Below are 23,580 nucleotides of genomic sequence, written 5' to 3'. Positions count from 1 at the left end.
ATCTGTATCGAATTACAAAGGCATGTACATTATGCAAATTTATGTTTTTGTATTAAAGCTTTCTGTGTCATACATAACCGACAGTTTTGACTTATTTTCTACTTACTAAAATTATTCCTCAGCTGAGGAATTTCAGTTAAATTCACTGACAGAATATTGAGTTTAGTTTTTATTTCAACATTATATTTAAAACCATACTGAAGACTTTTTCACTACAATGATGGCAGTTAGTTTTAAGGATTGAAGAAATTCATAGTTTTGAGCATCCAGGTTACTTGCAAGCTGGAGGTGATAACTCACAAAGAAATTATAGGTTGTAAGAATTACAGGGCACAGAAACTGTATCTGAAGGCTAGATACAATCTGGGCATGTTTCCAGAAAGGACGTTACATTTTCCTTTTTTTATGGTAAAAGTCTTATTCAAAAGACCCTATTCTTGCTTGGGTTAAATTCACTTTGTTTTCACGTTGATTACTCCAGTCACAGGACCAAGGAGTGCACTGATGATTTGTCCCAAGCAGCTGTGACATTGCTGCGAATCTGTGAACAGATCTGAACTGCTGACCTGTGATTTCATTAGCATTGACGAATTATGGTGTGAGGAAACAGAGCCCTGGGAGAAACCCATCACTATCCGCAAACCTTCCACATATGATCAGACAGGAAGCTTACGTGAGCTGGACTTGAACTCACAGCAATCACATTGGTGAAAAGATTCCAAATTCTGCTTACTGTTACCAAGCCCTGAAGAAGATAGCTGGAGATGAACCTCCATCTTGTATGTCGTAACTTTTTTTTTTTTTTTTTTTTTTTGGCTTATGAGTGCTTGGGGTTTAACGCCGTACTTAACAATTTTTCAGTCATGTGACGACGAAGCAATCCTTAGAGTGCATGTAATGTGCCTCCTTGCTGCAGGACGGATTTCCACCGCTCTTTTATCTAGTGCTGCTTCACTGAGATGACTTACCGAAGGCAAGTAAGCCACCCCGCCCGAGCCATTATACTGATACGGGTCAACCAGTCGTTTCACCCTCCCCTTCATGCTGAACGCCAAGCGAACAAGTTACAACTTCCTCTTTAAAGGTCTTAGGTGTGACTCCACTCAGGATTGAACCTGGATCTACCGCTCCCGAAGCCGACGTTCTACCAGCTGTGCTATTGGGGCTGGTTACACACTACTTTGGAGCTTTGCTGGGAAGGGGTTACTGTGACAGCTCTGGGGTACAATACTTATAATGTAACTGAGGATAACCATGAATATGAAAACAGGCAGTTACACAGGTGTTTCCCATAAATCCAAAGACTAATTCAACCAAATTACCTGTAGTGAAAGGTAAAAGTTTAATATATACAGAGATGAGACTATGTACAGGTGGTATGAAGTATAAAAGGAACTATGTACAGTGTTTATCTTTGTACACAAGACAACATATTAATCATGTTAATGACCCAATAATTAACAACAAAAACCACCAAAAAAAAAAAAAAAGAAGGAAGAAATAACAGTAAAAGACACGTCACACAAATGAGCTTCTAAAGCTGAAAATGAACCATGAGGAGTATGCTTTCATTCAGTCACTTTTTCATAAAATATCACTTCACATTTGTTCAACCAGTAATTCACCGTTCATTTTGAGTCTCTTGATGAGTAATTCGTTCAAAAAGTTTTAGGTAATATTCACATTTTTCCTGTTCAGTGTTTCCTGTTTTTGTTTGGCACACATCCTTAGACCTCATATCCGTCACATGGGAAGTTTCAAATTCAACCATGCTGCTATAAGCACGCATTTACAAGTATATGTTCCAGAGTATTACTACAAACCACGACTTCTGCAAAAAAAGGGCACCGGTGTGATTTGAACCCACAGCACATGGCACACATTTCTGTATCCTCCACTCCTTCAACTGTAATGGCCTCTAACATTCACCAAAATGGCATTCAGCGATATTCATTCATTCAAACTCTCACAGCGTACAAACACACTACATGTACATGTGTGTACATGGATAAGTCCACAGGGTGCATGTACATCTGCGTACATGGATAAGTCCACAGGGTGCATGTACATGTGTACACATGAATAAGTCCACAGGGTACACGTACATATGTGTACATGAAGAAGTTCACAGGGTACATGTACATGTGTGTACAAGAATAAGTTCACACGGCATATGTACACGTGTGTACATGAATAAGTTCACAGGGTACATGTACATGTGTGTACAAGAATAAGTTCACGCGGCATATGTACACGTGTGTACATGAATAAGTTCACAGGGTACATGTACATGTGTGTACAAGAATAAGTTCACACGGCATGTGTACACGTGTGTACATGAATAAATTCACAGGGTACATGTACACGTGTATTCATAAATAAGTTCATAGGGTGTATGTACATGTGTGCTCGTGAATAAATTCACAGGATACATGTACATGTGTGTACATGAATAAGTTTACAGTGTATATGTACACGTGTTCATGAATAAGTTCACAGGGTACATGTACACGTGTATTCATAAATAAGTTCATAGGGTGTATGTACATGTGTGCTCGTGAATAAATTCACAGGATACATGTACATGTGTGTACATGAATAAGTTTACAGTGTATATGTACACGTGTTCATGAATAAGTTCACAGGGTACATGTACACGTGTATTCATGAATAGGCTCACAGGGTACATTTACATGTACAAGCAGTTTATAAGCAAAGTCTGCCTTTCTTCACTAAATCATGGCGTGACAGATTTACATATGCACACATTGACATTTCACCACAGGACTCCTCATGTTAATAACACACGCTTTATCAATCCAATCCTATCTGGGATCATGTAGCCATATAAGCCGAGAGGCAATGTTGCCGTACAACTCGCACTGTCTAGTGCTAGTCTGATGTGCTTCATGCAGGTGAGCAGCAATGGACCAACACAGAGTTCAGAATAACACATGGCTGGCAGAGTGCAGCATGAACCGCTAACCACGAAATACCCGGGTAAACAGAAAAAACATACACATCGCCATGTCCTGTGAGAAGCTTACAGGGTACTCTCTCTTTAAGGCCATTCTAACAGGAGGCCCATGTTTCATCCACAAAACCACAGATATGTTGAAATGCACAAAATAATAATAAGTAAAACAGAATACTCACAAGTTTACCAGCAAATCAAGTGGAAATGCAAGACATATTTCACAATGTAATTAACTTTGTTCAAAACAGGCTTCGTGCTAAAATACTTTCCAATTATCAGATCATACCGCACACTGCACAACTTCAAAAGTCACAAAGTGCTTGTCATGCGGTGGGGTTAATGCAAACATACATGTAATATAGACTAAAACCTTATATAGACTAAAAGTTTGAATACACCTATAATACAAGTTAAAAGCAGCCTCTGCACTATCACACTTTCCCAATATTCAACGTACATCTGTTTAACACATTTAATGTTAATAATTTTTCCATCCATAAAACAGAAAACTAATTATAGCCACATGATAAAATATAAGACAAAATCAGTGCACAAGAAAATAAAGAGGAATTTTTTCCCCCCAAAATTGAGACTTAAAAAAAAAAAAAGAATTGGTTGAAGTTCCGATTGCTGTGACAATCACTATAGAATTAGGATGGTTACATCCAACCATATAACATTCCCAATATGGAGTAATGAATAAAATGACACACCAAAATGATGAATTGATGAACCAAAAAATACACGTAAAAAAAGAAGATGGCGTAGGTGGCATTTCGTATGAAACAATAGAGATGGTTTATAATAACGGTGTAAACATGGGGTTAATAGCTGCCATGTCCCCCTGGTCTCACAAAGCTGCGCGGTAAGGACGGTTGGCAGGTCTCCAGACCTCTGACTCAGTAGTCATCGCTGTCCCTGAAACATCATCACCATACTGATAAGAATAATGACAAGATGGTAAAAACACCACTACAATCATAATAATAATAATGCCAATTTGGTGAAATCATCATTATAATGATAATAATGGCAAGATGAAAAAATCTTCATACTGATAACAATAATGACACGATAATAATAATAATGACAAGATGAAAGGATCTTCATGTGGATAATACATGTAATAATGGAACTGTTGCCATGAACTCTTAGTACAATATAACTGTGATGGCAACTGTCATAGCCAACAGGTAATGGACACAGCCTGATGACAGTATTATTACCAAGATAGCAAAAATGATAATAATCAGATAATGTTAAAACAAGATAATAATAACCGCTTCATGATAATCATTAAATAACAGCTACAACTACATGATAATCTTTTTACACAAACCAAGCCCATCACTGTGGGATAGACTAGAGGATGAAATAAGCTGTCGCCCCTTGCCAACTGCGACCGTATGAAACATTTTGGTGTGTACCTGGTGTTCTCATGGTCTCCATTCTGACGAGTAAAGTCTCAACAATGTTTGTTTATTTTTCATGAAATTCAAGCAAGGATGTAAAACTTGCCCAAAGTTTGGATTTAAAGCTACAACAACAGCGCAACCTAGCATTACCCGTAGATGTCAAGTTCGGTAAGTCATGTCTTGAGCTCCTATCAAACATCAGACATTAATCTCTGTCACATTTCTCTGATGAATGACCGACAAATCCCGCTTACCTAATACCAAAAGAACCTCCGAAACAGAAGAGTGGCAAAGACAGTTTCGTTTTGGCGTGTGACTGTCAACTTTTTTTTTATCTTGCTGGGCGGTGAATGAAGTGAAACTTGATTTGATTATCCTTTATATTCATTACCATTAAAACAAAAACTAGCAGAGTAGTGACAGAATTGCTTTTTTAGAAGTTATTTGTTGTTTACTGCAAGTTTGAAAGCTGAAAACTCAGTGGATTGCGGATCACCTGTCAACACACTGATATGTCTCACTATGGCAAAAGGCTTCACAAAATTTCCACTCTTTTCAGTGAATAATTGAACTATCTGCACCATTTACCTTACACTAAAGATATGCTTGACAGAATTTTTTTTGTTAAGTACCATGTACTAAATTCCACACTCTGTGTAAAGTACAACAACAATGCACATACATGTAGTAATTAAGCCCCCATTATTTTTGTGCAAACTTCAACAAAATAAATACCGTCTGTGGAAAGAGTGAGGAATGTTTAAAGAGTATTCTACTATGCAAGCAAGACGAAGTTCAAATTATTGCCATCTATATTATCTGCTGTGTAATGAGATTGATAGCCACTCTCATTGTCTATACTAGGATCAGACATATTCAATTGCATATTGTCTGAAAGAAGAAAAAATTTGTGGCCCCTGATCTTGTTACTTGGCCCCTAGACAACTTCAGTCTAGGGGCCAAATGGCACCATAGCAAATTTTTCTTATTTTTCCCCTGTGACCATGACCATCAATTATCTGATGCAAGAAAAAATCAAGCTATGTTATTGGCTATGAAGCATTCATGAACAGACAAAAAATTTTTAAAAACTCATTTGGCTGTGTGTTCTAGTGTAATAAAGGCTATTGTTAAGATACCTACGGCTCAAAAAGGAAGTCGCTAACGTCCATGCTATTGTCTTGTCCTATCCCAGAGTCATAGGGAGCTGATCCACTGTAAATAAGATGACACATATTTCACATAACAATTATTTATCAATGATTTGGTGGGGGAGAAAATCAAATGGTCCAGAGTAAACCGTCGCCCTTCATCTAGATTTGAGCATGCAATATCGCAGGTCAAGAGTCAATTGCACTGAGCCAGCACTTTAATCATCCGAGCCAATATAGATAACAAAAGTAAACAGTTGCAAACTGAACTGAAAATCTGATCATCTCTATTAACAATGAATAAAAAGAAATGAGCAAAGGCTCATTGTAATTTGTACAAGTTTTTGTACTTTAGCTTGGTTTACAGAGTACTTTATAATACATTTCAGCCAACATCAATGTTTTTTTTTTTGTTTTTATTTCCTTTTTATTTTTATTTCAGCATTCATATTTTCATGATGTACTCCAGGCACTTACACAGACAGAGTTCTTACACAGCAATATTTATTTCCTTAGTTTAATTTATTCCACCGGCTCCTCTCGAGGGTATGTTTCACACAATGCTATCTACGCACCAGCATTTCTATATTTGAAATTTACCTTGTTGATTTGCAAGTAAAGAAAACGAGTCTCTTCATTTTTCTGTTGTAGAAAAAGTAGTTGAAGGACCATATGCATCCTTCTTCCCCATATGGATCAGAAGCAAGGTCTGGGTTATAGCTGAGAACAGAAAGCATTTGCCAACATGACAGCCTTAAATAATTGGTCTCAAGTTATTTTATGGATTGCATCAACATCATGAAATAGAAAAGCTAGAATACTTGGACAAGGGGTGATACAGTATTCCACCTAAAGCTGGGCCAGTAAAACTGCACTTTCAGAAGCACACCAAGGCCTTAAAATGATAATATTGATGCCATCACTTAGGTTTTTCTGATAAGACAAAAAAAATAATTTAAGTGGCCCTATAATGTGGAGAGAATCAAGCCAAATGTGTCACTTCAAAAATCCTTCAGATGAAATACATTCATTTCTAGGGAGAAACTATATTTAGGACTGTAACACCTAGAGAAAAAAAAAGTCAATAAAACATCCTGAAATGAATGACTATTGCTTCTTTGTATCAACATGATCTATTTGCAGACATGTTAATATTATGCTCTATATCACACTACTACACATTAAAAGGCCCTGTTTACTCCCATTACATCGATAGCCGCTGTTGCATAAGTGAATTATTTTTTAGTACGGCGTAAAACATCAATCAAATAAATAAACAAATACTCTTTAAAAGCCCTAGTCTTACACCGAGATCAAAGTTTTGGGAATGTAAAATGTCCATTAAGTTATTTCTCCTTTTTTTTTTCACATGTAGTTACTTTGGTTCAAATTCTTACAATTCTAGCCAGCTCTCACAATTCTGGGATGGGATAGTTTACTCTGGATGTGATGTTTTACTCTAAGATTTCAATACAACAGATGTGGTAGCATGGCTGCCAAATATCTTTCCTGACTTAGACACACAAAATGTAAATGTTGAGCTTAATACATTGTAAGTTACAGTAAATAACACGCATGCAGAGTATCAGCAATGGAATATTCTTCTCTTGTGATAGAGCTTTACAAGTATGCAAAACCTGAGCTCAATACATGCAGTGCCTTTTGAGATAACTGTACCCTGAATAATGCCACAAGAGACTGCAGTGGAACATCCTCCATGCATCATTGTTGCTTAACATCTATGCAAAACTTTCACTGTTCACACTCAGGGTATGAAATCAGATCCCGCTGAACTTTTTTACAGGCAAGCTAAAAACAACAATTTTACCAGCATTAAAATGCAAGAACCATGTACCTGTATATGTCGCATTCCCCAGGCAGATTTCCTCATCGATGGCCGTCCACAGCTGCTGTTTCAGCGATGTGTAGAGATCACCCGCTGCAGCAAACAGCTGGGAATCCACAGCATTCACCACCCCACTGTAACACAAACTCAGCCACTCAGCAAATGTTTTAGTAGTATTCAAATTATTTACCTCCAGCTTACATGTGAGTAACGTCATAACCCTGTATTCAAACAGCCCTCAATGAACAAACATTTAAGTGGATATATATACATATATATATATATATATATATATATGTGCATGTAAGTACATATCACCAGATAAGAAACATGATAAAGTAAGCCAATCCAGCTTCCATTACTATGAAATTTAATGATTTCAAGGGAACTGTCTGTTACATGCAGCAAAAGCCAAATTTCAAACTTGACACCCTATTTTACTGTTCAAATTTTGAAGCTAAGAAGTGTTCTTACCTGAAGGCTTGGTTCTTTACTGAATTCATCACTCTTGGCATTGCTGAAGTCATAGTCTGGGTTGAAGGAGGCATTGAGAGTAGTGATAAGGTAAAACAGGGTCTTGGTAGAGATTGTGTCACAAAGGTGACCTTCTCCGTCACTCTGACTTCGACTGTATTGCCTGAAGAACACAAAGTTTACGTATTTTATTATTTATATGTAATAGTGAAATAGCAGGATTTCCTTCAGTGATATATTAAAAAGTTATTTCCCACACATATAATGTAGCACATGTGAACTCCTACTTGCAACAATGTAAAAAAACGAACGAACGTCTTACAAGACCTGTTTAAACACACAAAATCATATTATTACAATATAAATAAGATATTGTACACAACAGGCTGAACACCATAAATACTATTCTTGTAAGAGGTATGAACAATAACCCAATCTTGCAGGTTATCTTCCACCTCACAGTCCGACAATGCCCATGCTATGGTACAATGTGGTCTATTTTATAATTTACTCTACAGATACCTATGCAATGTCCAATATTAAAATTTCGAGTATATCTATAAAAAAGGAATTACTCATTTTGACTTTATACAGTGTAAAAGAAAAAGGGGCAGTTGCTGTTGAAACTACTGGTATCCAAACATCTCTTAAAAAAAGATTGTAATGAGATCCAATGCCTGTGATGAATCTGATCAAGCCTTCGTATTAAGTCAATGTGGAGCCACCATTTTGTGAGTGAGGAGTCAAAATTTCTTTCAAACTCGGGGATAATCATATAAAGGACTACATGTACATGTACATACATGTATATTTCATATCTGAGAATATGTTTTCAATGCATGATTTAATAATGATACATGTATGTGTATGAAAAACCCAAAAGTTCAACCCATATGACCTTAGAGAAATCTATAATGTTTTCTTAGCAAGGTCATCACAAGGGTTAAAAGTGTAAATAATCTAAAAACACTTCACATCATACTTGTAGATGAGCATCACTGGGCAATACAAAGTTTGTCTTATTGTACACACCAGGCATGATCTAACCAGTTTGTCAGAATACAACACATGTATGACAAAAACCATTGCATAATGGCTCATTACTAAGCTAGATAATATAATAAACTTTGATTTTGCACAATGGGAAGGAACATAAGGCAAGAAATGGTTGAACAATTCATTCTTAATTCTGTAGACAAAGCTGACAAAAGTCTTGCCTTCAAACTCCACCCCCTCTCCCCACCCCAACCCTCCACTATGCTACAAACACAATACCCACCCTTTTTAGAAACGTACGATCTTACTTGCGACATCTCACCTACAAACAATGTGTTAGGTGGTAAACAAACAATACCAATAATCCATTTGCACACATGCTGACATGGCCTACTATACCTTCTTTTTGCACAATGTCACATTTTATTGTTTCTAAGAGAACTAGACATACAGTAAATAATTTTTGTTGCCTGACACAAAAAAATGCATTTCCATGTCCATGCAAGACTTTTTTGTGGCAAGTAGGCAGTCGTTTAATAAAGTACATGAAAGTAGGGCACAGTGTATATCTCATCAATGAGTCACTTCACTGGTAACACTATCTGTTCAAATCACAGTCGACATTGCCAAGACACCACAACTACATGTACCTGTCACTAGACAAAGCTTAAAAAGACCGTCCATGCAGAAAGTTAAGACTGTCTGAAGTCTTTAACAAAATGGCAACAAGTATCAACGCCAAAGCACTGATTCTTGACTTCTATTTATTTCCGCTATTTCACTATCAGACAAGCACTAAAAGGAGCAAAACAATCATGACTTGGCAACCACCATCTTGTAAAATCATTTTTAGGCCAGAGATAACAGGTAACTGGAAAAGACAGAATGTAACTTGGCTAATACTGCTCCAATCTTGACATATACACCACTGAAGAAACAGCAGTCAGTCTAGATACCCTAGATAGACATCAGATCATCATAATGTTCCAGAAGTTAACAGAAGTAATATTTCCACATACCTATCACCAACCTCACAAGCAAAATGACTTTTTCTTTTAATTGAAATTGAGTTTTTTTTCACTTTGTTTCGACTTCAGTGTTTCCTTAGCAGTACTGAGTGAGTAGCCAAGCCTTTTTATATGGGAAACTGACTTTTGGTTTCATGTATTTTTAACCTAGAAACCGACACAGAAATGGAACCATCATTTCGATGAAATCCTCAGTCCTGCACTTGGCTTAAATTGGTGCACATTACCTGTTGGGGCTGTGAGGTAGCATGGTGCTCTGTGGTGGAGAAAGCGCTTGCAGATCATTAGGGCCAACCCCTCCTTCTGCACTCAGCAGTTTGAACAATCTCTTGTCATTTCCTGCCATCTTACAGGAATAGCTCTCCATTCTAAACACAAAAGCACAAAGTTACAAAACGCCTGACACTATACAGTAACACACTGGCAGTATCCAATTATAATATACATGATTTAGGTGGTATACTCTGAATGAGAATGTGCCAGTAAAAATATCAACCATAAACAATGCTTCAATCAGGCAGAATTTAAAGAAATCATATTTCAGTTATGACTGACTCTATTTGCCACTTTAAAATAAAGTAACAAAAATAAGAACCATTTGTACTGTCAAGTGAGTTAACTGTATAAACCTGTCACAGCAATGCTGTGAGAATGAAATGTTAATTTTATATTCCACTTTAGTGGACAAGCTACTGCTTCCATAGGTGATGGCTTTAGCTGTGCAAACAAACTCCTTTATCAAAGTTATGTCACAACCACTGACAATGTGTTGCTACAGTATTTTTCCACAGTTAATCAAAGGTGATTTTCCAGTGAAAACCAGTCTCGAATACACCAAGTTCACTTTTGACAACATTGACAATCTTGAGCAAGCTGGTTCTGCTGTATATGCGTGATTTAGTCCGAAATCACTCGATCTGAAAACTGATGGAGTTACCTGCACTTGTCAATCATGTCAAGGCCCGTCATGCAGTGGGTGGCTCTGAACATTGCCAGCGAATCTTGCACCTAAACGGCCTTGGATATAGACAGTCAAAAAGATAATCAGATTTTTAAATGGAGTGCACTTTGACACTGTTTTGGGATCAGCCTTGGTCAAAAGTTTGCAACTTAGCCTAATGTCTGAGCAATTTCAAACAATACATCATTTTGGCTGCATCTGCATGTCTGAACACTTGGAATATACTCACCTTCCCTCAATTCTACAATTCTCCATTTCCATTGTCAAAGCTGCATTGATAGCTTCAAACTTTGAGTTCTCAAGGAGCTTCATTGTGCTTCTTTGAAGTCTGGACGTAGAACTATATATCTGTTGAATGTATATATTGCTGACTGACAAGCTCTGTCAGCTGTTAAAACCTCTGTACAGCAACAGTATGACAAAAATCCCTGAGTGTTGATGATGACAAGAACTGTCAAAACTCGACCTTGACACTAGCGTTGCACTTGCTGAACAATGGTGTTTTTTAAGAAAGTGCTTAACAAGGAAGATACACACAGTTCTTCAAAATGCTCTTCGGATGTCTGAGTAAAGCCTTAATTTTTCCACAAAGAATCTGATCCGGGACAAGCATTTGGTTTTGGGTGTCAATCGTTCTTGATAAATCAAAGTTTGATCTCCCGAGCACTACCGCCATAGAACAAATACAAAAAAAAACACCCCGCTTCAACAAACGTCAAACGAGTGAGAGAGTTTTTCCGCAAGGATTTGCTTATGTGTGTCACCGAATATATCCCAAAATTCCGGTGCTCAGCCTGTAGCCTTCCTCAATGAATCGTTTCAATCGAATCCGATCAGATGTCGTTGTAAATAACTATCTGGTAATCACAAATTGTTGACTTGCAACCCACAGATAAATAATTTTCACAGCTGTCTAGCCTCGTTTTGGGAATCTCCCGGCATGCATCTCACGGCTGTGACCCGGAAATTCGGAGGAGGATGTTTTGGCCGATGATGTCAGAAAGGGTGCCAAACTTTCCCACAGTAATGTAATGTTTTAAAGGTAATCTCAAGGTTGACTCAAGCGTTTCCTGACATACTAAAAAGCACAAAGATAGCATGTTGTCAGAAAGTGAAATTTGGCCTCATATTTATCATTCGAAGACGTTGTTTATAATGTTTCAAAATCAAAAGCGTTTTTCTAGCCCCAACACGTCATGATCATGGCACGCTGACATCAGGACATCTGTCGAACCATGGTAACATTTGAAACTGAAAGTCAGTGATGTTCTTTTATTTCGCAGCGAACAATCGGTACCAACACTTCAACTACACATGCCATAGTAAGTTGTGTAAAATTGTGCATGCTTTCTGGTGTTATAAAATAACTTACGGCGGTCGACTTGGGATGGTTAGGAACTGCGGGCTGTGTCTCAAGTTACTCAACGGGGTCATAACGTTACGCCGGCCTAATCACAATGATGTTCCATACTGGCGGCATACGCCACATTAGTATTTGTGACAGGCGTAACTTTACGTCCCTTTGAGAAACAGCTTCCAGGGTACAACTCGATGTAGTTAACCTACACGTATTGCTCATGTCGAAAAGTTTGACAAAACCTCAAGCCAGGTGTAGATCAAATGTGCGATTGGGCACAACTGGGTTTTAGGTGACTGCGAGCAACTGGGAGCATACGATCGGACGCTGGCTTTAGTCAATCTACACAAGTTTACGATCACCGACAACTGCTGACTAAGCAACTGCTTACAGTTGCCGCCAGTTGTAGTCGACCTATGCCCTACTTTACGATCATGAGCAGTTGTCATCGTCTGATCAGATTCAGTTTCGGTGCGCGTAGGTCGACTTCTTGCAGCAACTGTGAAAAGATACTTAGCAACGTGACTGTCATGTGATCTGTTCATTATGGCGGGGTTCTTTTACACGATGCATGGATGTAATTGATATAATGTTTAATATACCTTTAAGTTGTCTTTTCTTTTGAAATTTAAGGTTTCTTGGAAAATTTTCTTGTACTTTTATTCTGACTTTAAATTTTATACCTCCATTCAGTGAATGGATGGACAGATTTCATAATTCGTTGTAATTATGATCACTAGTTACACTCCCCATGTACATTATTTACTTTGTCTTTGCCTTGCAAGCACAAGCACAGGCTGTTAAATCTTCACATATTGATGAACTGATTTTGTGCCTAATCGGCCCACGTGGTGGTCGTCATTCTCATAGTGAAACTCATGCATGTGATGCACCATGTGATGCATCACTGAGAGCAACTTTGACCAACAGGACGCAAACATGCATAGATCGATGGAACTGGGTACAATGGGATACTATCAGTGGCAGAAAACTGGAACCGAGCTCCGAGCAACTGCTGACTCAGCAGCTGTTCGCAGTTGTACGTACACGTAGATCAACTAAAACCAGCGTCCGATCGTATGATCCCAGTTGCTCCTAGTTGCTTTCAGTCGCCAAAAACCCAGTTGATCCCAGTCGCTAGGTCGATCTACGCCCAGCTTAAATTGAACATAAAGTCAACCACTAAAGCTAAATTAGTTAGTAAAGGTGCTATTCCAGAAGTGTTCTAAAAATATTTTAAAAATTCCACGCCGTTTATCACCAAAGTAAATGGCAAACAATCGTCATTTTGCCATGTAATAGCTACGAGTGTATTTAGAGTGACGTAATAAAACCTTGGAGCTCTCTCATACCATCAGTATTAAACAATGAGAAAATACAAAATTGCCTGATACGTAACCAAAGCGTATCAGCTCTGTTCAGTGTTCAAAGGGCCGATGTTTGTTTTAGTTTACCGCTGGATCAGGGCAATGTTCATGGACACAAGGGTCGTGTTGTAGCTGCCCTGCTCGTCCTCGTCCTTCTTGGGTGGAAGCATTTGGCCAAGCTGGCTGTACTGTCTTCAGGGACTTTACTGAACATAGCAAGACTGTCTGATAACAGACCCGGTCATTCAGATTTTGGTCAGAACAAATCTGACTTTGCTAAGGAAAAATAATGCAAAGTCACAATATTTTTCTTCAAGCAAAGACTCTCCCGAGGTGGTTTGTATGCCAGCTCACCCTGACAAGTTACTGCAGTATCCTGTCCATCATGTACGCATTGTGACATGGGCAGACCTTCTCAGTTCCCAGCTCATGAACATTTAATTCAAAATGCATCAGTTTAACACTTAAACTAACTGCAAAATCCAATTTATTACATCGATATCTGTCTATCCACTAGAGGACACTACGCTGACAATTGAGAGCTTATAGGTTTTTTGACATGAAAGCCAGTTATGATTGGCCAAGTTCATAAGGGCTTCTACAACATGGCTACTCGGAGGAAATTCCCGTCAGTAGTTTATTCTCAAAACTTTACTTGGCTTTCAAAACTTTATTAAGATTTTTCTGTGATAACTGTGTCCTATATCATTTTTTCTATGTATATATATTGGAAGACTTTATGTTCACTTTAAGATACAAATTGACATAAAACCATTACGTAGTTTTGTCAGGTTTGTCCAATGAAATATCGCTTTGACTTTAAGGTTAAAATTGTCACATAATTACCATATGTATGTACAGCACTGTGAATCACCAGTATTGTCAGCTTTTGTAATTCATGGAGATGTAAATCTGTTTCGGGCTCAGCAGGAAGTAATGAGGTGTGACTGCAGTATGTTTTAATGGTAATATGAAATTAAATGTTTGAAACATTGCTATGCAAAGGCTTCTTTCGCTTTGGCATACTAGTAAGGCTGTGGCAGGTTTCATTGTAAAAATAGTTTACTGTGTTTTCTTTTTGTGTGGTTATATGTAAATATTCACCCAGTGCAGTGTATCGCTCATAAACTGCGCTTCACTTATCTCACTTTAAGTGTTGTAGTGTTTTCTCCTTTGTCCAGTTGTCATAAAATGTGTTGGTGTTTTTGATGCCTCAGACTGCCAAATGAATGATCAGGCTGATGATAATGGTACTGTAATTCTTCAACGTTTTCGCATGTTTGCAAGGTGCTTATTCAAGCATAGTCTGAATGCATTATTGTGTGTAAACTGATAAAATTACACTTTTTGGGAAGCTCTCAAATTTGCCAATCCATCCAATATTGTTTTGTCTCCAGAACCAACTTAAAAATGTGCATAAATTGCACTGAAAGTTACTCTTTCATCTGCAAATAGGTTGAGAAAAACAGGTAGGATAATATAACATCATGATGTTCCAAAATCATAGAGACACACAGTATGGTGTTTTGAACAAATAATTATTTGTTTTGGGAAGTTCTCACCTAGTCAAAAATAAACTATGAATTATTTATTGTAACCCATACTAAATAATACAGTCTAATTATTTAGAATTTAACTTTCCAAGTGTGCTGAAATAAATGCTTTTAGGTTAGTGGCCCCTACAATAACATGAATTAGCATGGCTTCTGTCACTTAATTTTTGGCATGTACACATATTCACATATACCTCTCCCACATTATTCCAGCTCATGCTGGCTTCCTCTCCAACCTTAAGTGGGAAGGTCTGCCAGCAACCTGCGGATGGTCGTGGGTTCCCCCCTGACTCTGCCCGGTTTCCTCCCACCATAATGCTGGCCAGGGGTAGTATAAGCGAAATATTCTTGAGTACGGCGTAAAACACCAGTCAAATCAAATAAAATCAAAATCTCATTATAAAATAACAACACGCTTCATTACAACAGGTGACTCCATCATTATAATACAGTCATAAATGTGTCCAACAGATTTTTCACCAAGCTGCCATTGCACACATCTGTACGTACTGTCAGAAGTTTTAAAAAGAGAAAATCTTCAGACTTTTGTATCTTTTTTGTACTCATATGCTTGATTATTGTGAAATTTTTCAGTGATAGTTTTTAGTTTATGGTGACTCACAGTTATCATCATTCATTGTCGCACTGCACCTCGTGCATTCTTACATTATTCACGTCATTGGCCATCCGTGGCTAACAAATGAACAAACCTCTATAAAACCACTTACCTCACAGTTGTCAGACTTTTCTCACAACGGTGTGATGAGAGTGAGAGGTGAATAGGTGTTTCCGTGAAGCTTTATTTTGAAACAGTAACGCATGCTAGTGAAAGTAATACATATATTTATGGCTACATTAGGTGACTTCTCAGAAAATGTGAGTTACAGGAAAGTGACCTTGGATCAGTGCATTGTTAAACACATCATACTGGACAGGGAAGTACATGTATAGCATTTAACCGAGGTTGATTTGTTTGAGGCTACAATAATTATTTCATTAGCATATCATTAATATGCAAACACGCCCTCTTTTACATACTAGATCATTAAAATATATAGTCCCTAAAAAGGATATGTTTGTGTGACTTGTTCATCAGTTTATTGTATAATATAACTCATAAGTAGTTTCAGTATGGAATCTGCATTTTAATAGTTTGTATGTGTATGGTTTGTATTAGTACTGTATGCATGGGTGTTTGTCAGTTTTATTTGAAAAATTAAAAATATAGGAGTTGTAAAATTAAAACTCACTGAACATTTTTAGTGGAAACGAGTGCATAAAGTAATCCAAAACATCTTTCAGCCTGAATGTGTTGGAGGCTTAGGATTTGGATGAAGAAATACAGATATGAAAATATACACTGAGTGTTGTATTATGCACTAAATTAAGGATTTTAAAGGTGCTGAAAGTAAGAAAAAAAAATTTGAAAAAAAAAACTGTCAGCGCATTATCAAAAATAATTTAATTCAAAGCTTTTTCCGGGGAAAAAAAAATTAACTGTTTAAGCGTTTAATTTTGTAGTTACATGCACCATTACATGTGTAGTACATTTTATTTTAGTCCTTCTAAAGTGCATTGATTGGCTGACACTACATTTTTAGAATCGTTGAGGATCAGCAGGGTGTTCAAAAAGGGCAAGTAGCAGGCTGGAGACAGCTGTCTACTGCCGTCCCCGTAGCAGGCTGCAGACAGCTGTCTACTGCCATCCCCATAGCAGGCTGCAGACAGCTGTCTACTGCCGTCCCCGTAGCAGGCTGCAGACAGCTGTCTACCGCCGTCCCCATAGCAGGCTGCAGACAGCTGTCTACTGCCGTCCCCGTAGCAGGCTGCAGACAGCTGTCTACTGCTGTCCCCGTAGCAGGCTGCAGACAGCTGTCTACTGCCGTCCCCGTAGCAGGCTGCAGACAGCTGTCTACTGCCGTCCCCGTAGCAGGCTGCAGACAGCTGTCTACCGCCGTCCCCTTAGCCACCTACTTTGAATATTCTTACTATTTAAATCGGTAGTAAATTGTGAGATAGTTACTTTCAATTCAGCAGCCTACTTTTAAGCTTTGACCTCTTTCTCCAATTCTAAGCGAAAACCCTGGATTAGGGGTAGACCCAGATCTGAAAGGTTGAAGTTGTCGTCAATAGGCTAAGCTTTTTTGTTTCTTTTTTTTTTTTTTGTAAGTGCTGTATTTTACAAATTGTGACCTACATGATATGTTTGCATAGACATAAAATGTATGATTTGACTGGTGTAACAGGAAGTTTTGGAAGTGACTCGATGTTACTGCACTGCCATGACTGGACTAGGAAATTCCAGATAGATCAGGTTTCAATCGTGGGTGAAAAGAATACATGTGCATGTATGCGTGTATTCGTGCTGGTGTATAAATCAGGATTTACATTATATCACTCACCACTGCATGTATACAAGTTTGCATATATTCTGGTGTATTCTTTGACAGTTACTGTAGGCAGGCGTTTTTGGAGTGGTACTGTGATTGTGTTATCTAGAAATTTGTAGGTGAAGTTGTTGATTGCCTTGATGTGTGAGGATATTATGGCTGAGCCATGAATGTTTGCCGACATTTAAATGTATGTAAAATGATCTGCTATCAACTATCTTGATGTTGAGACACGGGTAGTGAGACTACTGTCAATGTGTACAGTGACTCTGACAGAGTTGTAGAGTGTTACAACTGTGTGCTTCATACGGCTTTGATGTAACACTAAGGTAGTGTGAAATAGGTTTTTAAGAATTGCGTCATTTGTTACAATTGTTTACGGTTTCCTGAATGTTGGATTACCGATGGAGAAACTCAGTTGCCGTCGATAAACTTCGTCTTCAAACAGGTTACGGGGAATTGTCTGCTGTGATGGTTTTATACAGAAGAACACAGACAACTCAGCAGTCTTAGTATTTTGGGCAGCTGGATTTTAAGCCAAAGAAAAATATGTCCATCTTTAAGAAAGATTCCAAGAAGTCTGCAAACAAAGGAGGAGTTGAACAGTTTGAGAATTCTCAGAGACAACAACGCAAAAAGTCAGCCTCAAAACCGATTCCAGGGCTGAAAATTCACAGAGCTGACTCCATGTTAGATCTCTCGTGTGAATCCCAGACGCAGACTTGTAAGTGTTGTATTTTACAACCAGAGCCGCATCTGCCTCACTTTCCACACAAGACAGACCCTGTCTTAATTCCGTGCACTTCCGAGTTTGATGTTTGTATTCAGCTTTGTAAAGACAACATCTATCGATTGGTAGCGATGCGTCAAGACACTGACGAGGTAAATACAGTTATAAGAGTTCAAAATGACCCGTTACATGGGTTTATTTCTTATTTATTTAGACAATATTTTAGACAAACTGCCATGATTGCAAGAGCAGTGGTTCTAGGTGTGAGAAGAAAGTGCCTACATGTAGATGTCCACGGTGATTGATGGGTTAATTTGGTGGTCAAAGACGATTAGAATTTAAGGTATTTTACACTAATTATGAATGTTCAGCATGTGTGAATGTAATGCAATCTCTATGAATGTGTATACAATCTTGTGTCATGTATGTATGATAGGCACTTCTGTGTGGTCACAGCCGGGTGTTGCTCTTCAGTTATGTCATTACTTTGTCATTTTGCAACTGACATTTAGTTATAGATAACTATAAAGAGAACAGGTATATGGTTTTCACACTACATGGATACGCTGTCTTTGACAAGCGTAGTTATTAATGCAAATACTCGTAAGTGTACATGTATCATAATGTATAGTGGTTAGCATGCTAGCTCAGCATAATGTTTCATCAGCCTCTCACTAATGTGGTAGCTATAAGCTTAAGTCCAGCTCATGCTGGCTTCCTCTCCACTGGGAAGGCATGCCGGCAACCTGTTGGCGGGTGGTCATGGGTTTCCCTCCATGGTAAATGTGGCCAATTTAAAAATGTGATGCTCAGCATGTCATGTATATCTAAAAATAGTGCAGGTGCTTAGTAGAGTACTTAGTACATTCTTTTTATCTCATTCCATTCTTTATGATTGGCAAGCATTCAAAAAGATCCAGTTGTAGACAGAATGCTCATGTATTTCTGTTGTCAAGTGCCAAACCTTTTAATATATATTGTATCCTCCATTTGTTAGCACAACTTAGCTTAGTGGACATGGTTTGGCATAAAAATTATAAATTTGGTTGGCCAATACAAATTAACATGTGTGCCTCCTTGTAAAATGCCTGTCAGTGACGACACATTTATAGTGCTGTGTCGCTTGTGTCTTGTTGTACATGTAGCAGGGCTGTCAGTGGTAACATGTGTGCACATATTCAGAAAATAGACCTATCATTAACATAGCAACCCACACATGCCAACTAGTCTGTGTATGGCCTTTGAACTACCAACAATACCCTGACCTACTTTTGAATGCTCAACTAGTAACAAAATGAAATGAAGGTAGAGCAAGGTTGAAATAATTTGTAGACTGATAGTTTGAAACATTATTTGCAGCGTCCCCATTAAACTTGAGTGAGTGAGTGCTTGGGGTTTAACGTCGTACTCAACAATTTTTCAGTCATATAACGATGAAGGAATCCTTAAGGTGTATGTAATGTGCCTCCTTGTTGCAGGACGGATTTCCACCACTCTCTTATCTAGTGCTTCACTGAGACACCTTACCGAGCCATTATACTGATACGGGTCAAACAGTCAATGTACTATCCTCTTCTTGCTGAACGCCAAGCGGGGAAGTTACAACTTCCTCTTTTAAGATCTTAAGTGTGATTCAACCCAGGATTAATCCTGGATCTACCGCTCCCAAAGCGGACCATTAAACTTGAGTTGTATGCAGCTCATTTTGATATTTGATACTTGTGCTTATTCAGTGGCTAGAAATATTATCTGCAGCATAAATTGTTTTAATTATTGCAAACGTTTTGTTGGATTTCCTGTTCCAGAATAGTTTTTTCCTGTGATGCCTGTAGAGCAGATGAACGCATAGGCCTACCATAGACTGATAAATGGGTGCAATATGTGTTTATTTGATTGGTGTTTTACGTCATACTTAAGAATAATTCACTTACAATGTATACAAAGACGTCCAGTATTATGGCCGGAAGAAACTGGGCAGAGCCCGGGGGACACCTACGACCATCTGCAGGTTGCTGACAAACCTTCCCACGTATGGCTGGAAAGGAAACCATCATAAGCTGGACTCAAACTCATAGCGACCACATTGGTGTAAGACTCCTGGGTCTTTAAGCCGTTTGTGTGCTAACCCGCTTTGCCACAGAGACCCAATGTGTCTGACAATTTCATTAAAGTCTGTACTAGCTCTACTAATCGTAATCGCAAATGATTGGAAACCAAAGTGGACTATACTAGATTTAAACTAAACCTTGTAGTTTTATAAAAGGTGATTTTAAGATGCAATTTTGTTTCTAGTGTTTGAAAGTATTTCATGTATGTAGAACAACCCTGTTACGAAATGTTCAGCTTTTCACTCCTTGTTCAAGTCAAGTTTTTTGGTGCAACTCCTTATATACTTGTGTGATAAACTTACAATCTGACTGTCATGTCATTGTGTTATAAACATGTAAAATTAAGATATATAATGAAACTGAGAGATGAGGATATCACATTTATCTACTTGAATGATTTTCTATGTTCTCTTGGTACAGACATGTTTAATACCAGATCTCTTGGAATGGACTTGTTAAATATACGATCAGCGCGGGTTTGTGACACTGTGATTGCTTAATTATTTTTGCACGCAATGCGTCAATTTTTTAATATTCGACTCTAAATTTCATTGGATGTACAGCCTGTAATACACCTGGCATGTTTAGAAGTTATTATGATGACTCCCTGTGGAGAAATCAAAGGACAGGTGTACAGAAGTTCTTTCCTTTACAAATATAAATATTAATTGCATTTCTGTATTTGTTTCTTTTTTTCTACTTGTCAGTTGTTCCTGAAAATACCACTGAACCACGCGAAGTACGTCATCCGCTCTGACACTTGGCATGAGGTTGAATTAACGCAGTGTGGCAGGAAGAAAACCATTGTGCTCAATTTTCAAAATTCAAGTAAACAGAGAAAGGAATCCTTCCATAGCTTTTTCAATGATCTGTTGAATATTCTGCACAACCAGAGAGCATTGGCACGAGTGGCTGTCTTTTACCCTGCAGGGTATCAGTATGCTGGAAGTCCCGTCAAAGAAGGTAGGATTCAATGAAAGAAATGTGTATGTTTTTAGGCTTATTTTTGTTTGCTGTTTGTGAGTACAGTGTTCTTAGTAAAACCAGGTGTAAGAAGGCGGCAGGGAGGGGCCTGGTATAAGAAGTCCACAGGGAGGGGCCAGGTATAAGGCCACAGAGAGGGGCCTGGTATAAGAAAGCCACAGGAAGGGGCCAGGTATAAGAAGGCCACAGAGAGGAGCCTGGTATAAGAAGGCCACAGGAAGGGACCAGGTATAAGAAGGTCACAGGGAGGGACCAGGTATAAGAAGGCCACAGAGAGGGGCCAGGTATAAGAAGGCCACAGGAAGGGACCAGCTATAAGAAAGCCACAGGGAGGGACCAGGTATAAGAAGGCCACAGAGGGGGGCTTGGTATAAGAAGGCCACAGGAAGGGACCAGGTATAAGAAGGTCACAGGGAGGGACCAGGTATAAGAAGGCCACAGGGAGGGACCAGGTATAAGAAGGCCACAGAGAGGAGCCTGGTATAAGAAGGCCACAGGAAGGGACCAGGTATAAGAAGGTCACAGGGAGGGACCAGGTATAAGAAGGCCACAGGGAGGGGCCAGGTATAAGAAGGCCACAGGAAGGGACCAGCTATAAGAAAGCCACAGCGAGGGACCAGGTATAAGAAGGCCACAGAAAGGAGCCTGGTATAAGAAGGCCGCAGGGAGGGGCCAGGTATAAGAAGGCCACAGGAAGGGACCAGCTATAAGAAGGCTACCAACCAATTATTTGCCACCAACCAAAATACACCGTGCAAGAGTGTACAAGCATATATGGAAAAGTTCATCAGTAACTTGCCAAAGATCCATGAAATGCTTGAACCCGTTCGACAAAAAATGAATGCCTTAAACAGAGCATCGTTTTAGGGAACATGAAGAACGATATGTTAAAGACATGAGCTAAATAAGATCGAAAGCAATGTTAAAATAAATGTTAAGGGGTGGTGTCTTAAACAGTACTGCATGTATTGAGCTCCAGTTTTTAACTGTGATATCTCGGGTGTGCAACATTACAGAAATAAAAGTGTATGTTTTTTAAACTTCTTGTTGGATACTTTATTGGTTCTGATAACTTCTCAGCCTTCCCTTGTATTTTCTCTATACTGAACAAGGTCAAAAGACACTGATCATTGCAATAGGACTTCATGTAAACCGTCCACTGATTTCTCGTACTGCGAGATCTTGGCTTGAGTCACTGTTGGAAACATTACTGTGGTACATACTCAGAAAGCATACAAAGTTTAAAGTTATACCGTAAATATTCAACCTTATCAACCAATAAAGCACTTTTTTCAGTTGAAATTCAGCATACAATTATTGCGAAAGTGACGCTTAAATGATTTGCTTTTGTCACTAATGATGCAAGCTTCAAAAAACCGTGCAAATTATTTCTCTGCACCCCATAGTTCGGCCAGAATGTTTAAAAATATTGGATGCAAAGGCAGTTGAAAAGGTTGAAGAATCAGGGTACCTCATTTATGTCATTTGAGATACAGTTTTACCAAATGTGGTCACTTTCGTTCAATAATATGTCATTTTTGACCTCAGCGAAAATCTCACAAGACTCAGAGCCATGTGATTTTGTCAAAAACAGATTTCTGGCACTCGTGTGACTTACACTGGATTTGAATGTACAACCGTTAAATCATTTATTCATAATTTATTTTGATGCTGATCTAACAAGCTTCTCTATCTAGACTTTTGTGTGACTGTGACATTACTCTCTGGTTTGGTAGAGGTGTTAACTGTGGAAATTCATCAGGTTTCTGGTAAAGAGCGAGGTTTTTACCCATCCCTCAGATAACTCACCAAAATGATATTTTTAAATGAAAACTTACCAGTCAAATAAATAATGGTTACACATGGATACATTTTATTGTTTCAGTTGTAAAAGAAGAGCCCAAAGCTTTGCACCCTCCCCCTGTAGCAGCAATGGAGAATGGGACATTATCTCCGGCAGATATTCTAAACAATTTGTCAGAACTGGCCAAAAGCTTGGAAACTGGAGATGTGGAAGAAGCCAAATGCAGGGCCGCCACATTAGCCAGGCAAAAGGTCAAAGTTCACTTTGAGGTGGTTCATCCAGCGGCAGATGTAGAGAAGGAATTCAGGTATAAACAAAGCTGTAAAAATGGTCACTTCATATCCCAGCAATTTGATGAGCAGATCCATGTCACACCTGAGAAAGTTTGTCAGAAAGCTGCCAAAGGATGGAGATGTACCCTGGGCATCCTTTCAGAATG

The 23,580-nt window shown here is 38.5% G+C and overlaps 2 protein-coding genes across 4 annotated transcripts in view; one reads left to right on the top strand and one right to left on the bottom strand.

The window, feature by feature from the left end:
* Positions 1-1,330: 1,330 nt before the first annotated feature.
* LOC135465830 (repressor of RNA polymerase III transcription MAF1 homolog) lies at positions 1,331-11,762 on the bottom strand. Its single transcript, XM_064743186.1, is given in 8 exon segments — positions 1,331-3,895; positions 5,536-5,607; positions 6,144-6,263; positions 7,399-7,417; positions 7,420-7,543; positions 7,864-8,026; positions 10,115-10,255; positions 11,078-11,762. Coding segments are annotated over 8 exon segments (741 nt in total). The 5' UTR covers positions 11,161-11,762; the 3' UTR covers positions 1,331-3,876.
* Positions 11,763-11,797: 35 nt separating this feature from the next.
* The window catches only part of LOC135465829 (ranBP-type and C3HC4-type zinc finger-containing protein 1-like), a 31,026-nt gene continuing 19,243 nt past the window's right edge, over positions 11,798-23,580 (top strand). Inside the window, exons 1-3 of one of the 3 annotated variants that reach the window (XM_064743185.1) lie at positions 11,798-11,890; positions 21,061-21,316; positions 23,223-23,448. In XM_064743185.1, coding sequence (XP_064599255.1) covers positions 23,270-23,448 — 179 coding nt within the window. In that variant the 5' untranslated portion in view covers positions 11,798-11,890; positions 21,061-21,316; positions 23,223-23,269. Of the gene's footprint in view, positions 11,891-17,396; positions 18,398-21,060; positions 21,317-23,222; positions 23,449-23,580 lie in introns of those variants that run through there. The other 2 variants (XM_064743184.1, XR_010444070.1) reach the window with 2 other exon arrangements.

This window comes from Liolophura sinensis, chromosome 5, assembly GCF_032854445.1.
Source record: "Liolophura sinensis isolate JHLJ2023 chromosome 5, CUHK_Ljap_v2, whole genome shotgun sequence".
Classification (NCBI taxonomy): domain Eukaryota; kingdom Metazoa; phylum Mollusca; class Polyplacophora; order Chitonida; family Chitonidae; genus Liolophura; species Liolophura sinensis.
This window is presented reverse-complemented; position numbering and strand designations above follow the sequence as displayed.